This window comes from Setaria viridis, chromosome 3 (genome assembly GCF_005286985.2).
Source record: "Setaria viridis chromosome 3, Setaria_viridis_v4.0, whole genome shotgun sequence".
NCBI lineage: Eukaryota > Viridiplantae > Streptophyta > Magnoliopsida > Poales > Poaceae > Setaria > Setaria viridis.
In genome coordinates, this window is record NC_048265.2 from 32,737,307 (window position 1) to 32,743,173 (window position 5,867).

The 5,867-nt window shown below is 43.3% G+C and overlaps 1 protein-coding gene across 2 annotated transcripts; it reads right to left on the reverse strand.

Annotated features, from left to right (window-relative positions):
* Window positions 1-284: 284 nt before the first annotated feature.
* On the reverse strand, window positions 285-4,938 carry LOC117848710 (U-box domain-containing protein 43). 2 transcript variants are annotated; one of them, XM_034730225.2, is made up of 4 exons: window positions 4,500-4,938; window positions 3,428-3,980; window positions 3,027-3,336; window positions 285-2,314 (listed from the first exon to the last, which is right to left on the reverse strand). In XM_034730225.2, the coding sequence occupies exons 2-4, from the start codon at window positions 3,965-3,967 to the stop codon at window positions 732-734; spliced, it is 2,433 nt and encodes an 810-aa protein (XP_034586116.1). In that variant the 5' UTR covers window positions 3,968-3,980; window positions 4,500-4,938; the 3' UTR covers window positions 285-731. The 2 variants fall into 2 exon arrangements, with proteins under 2 accessions (XP_034586116.1, XP_034586117.1); XM_034730226.2 differs by having other exon boundaries at window positions 4,495-4,938.
* Window positions 4,939-5,867: the final 929 nt, after the last annotated feature.

Consider the following 5,867-nt stretch of genomic DNA (forward strand, 5'->3'; position numbering starts at 1 on the left):
TGGCCTGCTAATCAGGCATCGTAGAGGGGGCGTCATGCTGTCAGCATGGAAGAACACTTAGTAACTTGGAAGAAGACGCTGACGGTAGCATAAATAGATGCTCTGCGTCATTGGAAATGATAGCATGCCATGCCAACATTGTTCTTAGTAACTTGGAAGAAGACGCTGACGGTAGCATAAATAGATGATCTGCGTCATTGGAAATGATTGCATGTCATGCCAACATCACACCTCGTGTCAAACCTGCACCCGAGTGCAGCTTCAAATAGAGGAAAACTGCAGGATACAAGAATGATAATCGAATATGAATTAACGTAGCAGCCCTACTAATACAGAATACTTCACAATTTCTTTGATGCAATACTTCACTTTCCTTCTTTCTTCCACCCACAGTTGGGGCTTATGCATTATTTTGTCTCAACACAACAGGGGAAACAGCAAAGCTATGCTGTGAATCTGACCAATCTCAAAAATACAGACACAAGAAGCTTACAGGTACAGATATACACCACTATACAACACGTGCAATACATTGATCTCCTTCCATCAACCCGATCACTCTAGCAACCATCCGGAATGCAGTCAATAAAACCCACAAAGTTCTGTTGGAAACCTAGCCAATCTGCCCCAGGTTTATCACGCACAACCATTTCAGACCTGTGTTCAACTGCGTCATGGGAGGATCTGCAATCCATGTGTCAAATCAAACTAGACTACTACTTGTAGCATGGTCATTGTGCTCCCATCTTTGAAAATATCCCAGAGAAATTGGGGAGCTTATCCACATGCTTCAGTGCTCGCTCTGCAACTTGTCTTGTCCTGTAGTCACCATGCCTGAAGGCTTCTACCAAGGCCGTGCCAACATTTTGATTTCCTGATATCTCGTATGCTATTTCATCCATCCTCAGGATCCTCTCCACTGCCCACACCGCTCTCTGGCGCAGTGCCTCGTTTCGGTTCTCACACAATACATCAAGTATCGGGTTGATTCCTTCTGCATCACACAGGACCATGACACCTTGGTCAATGTCCACTCCATCGTCCAATAAAGTGGATAGTGCTGCTAGAGCAGCTTCAACTACTTTCTCATTGTTGTTATCCAAGCAAGCAACCAACTTCTCTACTGCCTTTCCCTCCAAGAGACAGAAGCTCTCCCTTGCAGAACAAATCCCACAATGTACTCTACAAACCCCAGTTGCCACAGTCTTCTGGCTGAGGCATGGAAATATTGAAAAACATACCCCTGGGTTGGGAGCTGGTAGTATCTTTGTAAGGTGCTTTGACTGATGTGAGAGTTTCTCTAGTGCAGTAGCAGAGACAATCTGGACAGTATCAAGTCCATTCATCTGAAGCAAATCAGTGAAGAGTGCAGTAAGATTGTATTCACGGGCAACAGCTATGAAATCTGGATCATCATCCAAGACATAAGTGATCCGGGAGACTATTCTAACTAGACCTTCAAGGAACGGGTTGACAAAACGCCCTCCACGAATCTCCCCTTGTCGGATTCTTAAAACTTTTAAATTGATCGTTGCAAATGCCCCATCTTGATGAAGACGTCTGGTGAGGACCGAGTCCCGCATAGGAAGGTCAGCTACAAGGCCAGCAGCAGCTGCTTGCTCTTCAGAAATACCATTGTTATCAGCAATGACCCTGACCAAGCTGCTAAGTTGACTAAAGTTTCCACGAAAAGCATCAGCCAGTTCTTGACCCATATAGGGTGATATGTTATTCAAGAGCTTGATGGAATTCATGCGTACTTCCCTTTGAGGTGCTTCAACGAATTGAATTAAACTAACAATGGCGCCTGAACTTTTGATGGCATCAACTATGCTCTGTACAGATGTCGAAGAATCCGTTAGACCAACAAGGACCTGGAGCAACTTGCACTCAATTGCAGGTCCAGTGTTGCTTATGAGATGAAGCAGATTATGAACAATGTCTTCAGACACTAAGGTCTGCCTACTATGATCAAGTGGAATGGACTCAAAACGTGCACCCGATGCCACAACATTTGCAAGAATGTTTGCTGAGACCTCCTTCAATCTCATTGGAAGCTGATTACTGCCAACAGTAAAGAGGTCTGTGATGAGAGGTGGAAGAATACCCGCTTCAATTAGTATCTTTGCACTGGCATCATAAGATGAAATTTGGTTCAAAGCCTTCAAAGCTGCTTCTCTGGCCTCTCTATTCCCATTTTTCATGATATTGACTAGTGTGGAGCCAGCCGTTTGTGCCACAAGAACCTTAACATCATTGCTTAAAACAAGCTCCCCGAGGTATGCAGCCATAGATAATTGCATGTCAGGTGAACCTGCAAACAGCACACGGTAAGCAACTGCCTATTTAATACAACAATGATAACAGGAAAGAATATTGGATGCCATCTATAATATGCCAATTCTACATTTTGAAACTTGATAACATGATTGTGCTTTCTTGAATGTACACTCGTACAAGTACACTTATACTATCAATAACATACAAAGGCCATAGCTCAAATAGATGTTGCTTCACCTAATAAGTACTATCCACAAAAAAATATGAAGTGGCTCCATAAAATGCATTGCAAGATAGAACTTAAGAAACCAGTATAGAACAATCCTCCTCCATGTTCTGTAGCTTACTGTAAGTAATATCAGTTATGAACTTAAAGGAAAACTACCAAGCTTGGTTTTATTTACTAAGAATTGTACCAGAACTTGGAAAATAATACAAATCTTTCAAATTTGAGTAGCAAGAAGATAAATTATTTATACAAATGTCTGCATATCATTGGACTAAGTAGTGCATACAACAACAATTAAATATCAGTTATGAATTTAAAGAAAAACCAAATTAAAAAATAAGCAATTGTTTCCTTCTTTGCTATTGGAGTTGGGAGATGATACTATTGACACAGAACAACACATAATATGACTCAGGAAAACCAACAATAAGCTTAGTGTATCAATGAAAATATTGGGTAGCGAACATCCCAATGTTATATCTGTAAAAGCATACATGTAGATATAAAAGAACTGTACCTTCAAGAAGAAGCCTAAGAAGGGGTTGCAATCTACCATTTTCAGCCATCTGTCTAACATTCTTTTCGCAGCTCTCTAAATTCTCCAATGTCTTCTCAGCTCTGTCAACAATCAACGAGTTTTCTACTTTACTGCTTGACAAACCAACAAGTATAAGAATAGCTCCAGACACACTGCCAATTCTTTCTGAAAGATCCTTATTTTCTGAAAGTTCATATAACAGAGACACAGCCTTTTCCTTTTCCTGAGTTTGTCCATGATTTAAGAACTTTACAATTGTGCGAATATTGTCTCCAGCAGCAATCTCAACCTGCAGAGAATGTTTTCAGATAATATAGAGTCAAGATCTGCTAACAAATTAAGCGTCAAAAGAGATTAGGTTCACAGAAAAAGAAAATAACCTTATTGTCATTGTCATCTTTTGAAATGGAACGAAGAGTTTCCAATGCCTTTTGCCGTACTTTCGTAGAGCTATTCTTCAGCAAGTCAGCAATCATGCTTATCAATCCATCTCTTCTCACAACTTGCCTACTGGATCGACTTCTCTGGCATATCTCATCAACATACTGGAGTGCTTGTAAGATATCACTTTCCGTGCAATCAGAAGTTAATGACTTACGAGCGACATCAAGTTTGGCCGCCTCATTCCGATTCATCCATTCATCAATAGTGTTCCTCAGAGCTATGCTTGGATTTAAATCGGTGGTGCTGAGCTCCTTCTTAGTCACAGGGCAGATGAGCCTCTTTCCGCTGTGAAGACAATCATTGAACCACTTCAAAATGGCATCACGCTCAAACGTAACACCACTGTCAATAGTGACAGGATCCCGCATAACCTGTTTGGTGAGTGGGCACAGGAACGACTCGTATATAGGCTCAACACGCAAGCTGTCGGTGGACTGTGACGTCGAATCGTAATGGCCATCCTGGACTTCTGCCATCGCTAGTGCAGCACTGAAAACAAGTTAAGAGGCGCTATTTTAGCATCGATGCCATGTTTATGGATGATTGCAACACATATTAACATGAAAAAACAGTTGCAATGTTTTTAAAATGCAGAACAGAGATTCATATCCATAACCACAATGAAGTAATAAACAAAAGGAAATGCAATGATCGCAGTAGAACCACGATTCATGAAACCATGGCACCAAACGAACCACTTCCCCACACTATGATGGACTTCCCAACAAATATGCACACGTGAGATGCGCGAATGACTGCATCTCTGATCAAGGTGCAATAGCAGAACCCCTGTGCCTTCTAGTTCCCCACTCACAGAGAAACAAATTGCAACGTTGTACAGCACTAATAATATCAATATTCTCAACCCCAACCCGAATAATCCCGGAGGGGAAACAACCAAATAATAAGGATCATATACGCTAAATTAACCGAGCAAGCACCTAAGGCCCAGCATGTCTAGTAAAAACCGGCCCGAATTTCATCTGAGAGAGAGGAAAATCACCTCACCTCAAAGCCCCCAACAGGAATCAGGACGGGCAGCAGACAGAAACACGCGACGGCGACCGAGGGGCAGCTCCCGCAGCCTCACAAGCCCCCGACCGCGACCACGGCGGCGCCCAACGGACGGCACCGGCGGCCACCGCAGCGCACGGGGAACGGCGCGGTGAAGCCCTACCCGAGCATGCGGGGTGCGAATCGGCCGCAAGCTCCGGCAGCGGATCTGGGGAGGCGGATCCGGGCCGCGCGTCGAGCTGGCGGCGGGAAGTGTGGGGAGGGGAAGGGGAGGGGTGCTTGGCGCGCGGGGCCCGGGGGCGCGGCGCTCGACGGCTGCTGGTCCGCTGCTGCTGCTGCGACTGCAAGGGGAAGGGAGGGAGAAGCGAGTGGGTGAGCCAGCGAGAGAAGGCAAACCCGCGGACCGGACGCGGCTCCCCTGGAATCACTGGAGGACTGCCGTAGAATGGAAAGAATAGAATACTGGAATGATGCCGCGGTGAGATAGCGCGGTCTGATCGATCGATCCATCGATGATGGAGGCATGATTGGTTTCCAGCGTCTTGTGGGCCGCAGCAGAGATTTCCGGTAGGCCACGCGGTAGGCCTACTGGGCCTCATCCATGACGATTTTTCCGGCGTTCGCACCAGGATTTTCCCCTTCCGCCGTGGCAGAGGCGAGGTCTGCCGTGTGCGGCACCCCGCAATTACCATTTATCCGTCGTTCCAATTCCAAAAGGTAAAATTGCGTGAGGCTTCCACGGACTGTCCTTATCGTATCGAAGGTTTAAATAATAATTACAAGTATTAAATATAAATTAATTATAAAACTAATTGCATATATGGAGGCTAATTCACGAGACGAATCTATTAAGCCTAATTAATTCATAATTTGACATTGTGATGCTACAGTAAATATGTGCTAATCATAAATTAATTAGGTTTAATAGATTCGTCTCGTGAATTAGCCTTCATCCGTGTAATTAGTTTTATAATTAGCTCATGTTTAATTCTCCTAATTAGTATCCGAAGATTTAATGTGATAAGGACTAAATTTTAGCTCAAGTATCCAAAGACCCCCTAAATATCCCTATAACCCACCTTAAGTTTCACGTTACCTTCTATAAATAATTTTGTTGCAAATAACCATCTATTTACTTAATTTTGTAGCAAATACCTGCCGTAAATTTAACCATATCAAACCCGTTTTTCGAGATAGAGCCCCTGCATGCCAAAGTATCATAGTCAAAACTTTCCCGAGTGCTTGTATTAGGTTTATTTATCATTTTGCATTGAAATTTTTCGAACAAATAGTGAAACTCGGTTTGACAATTTAGCTTCTCATCAGCAATTCTTTTTGCAAAATATTTAAAAAAAATATCGA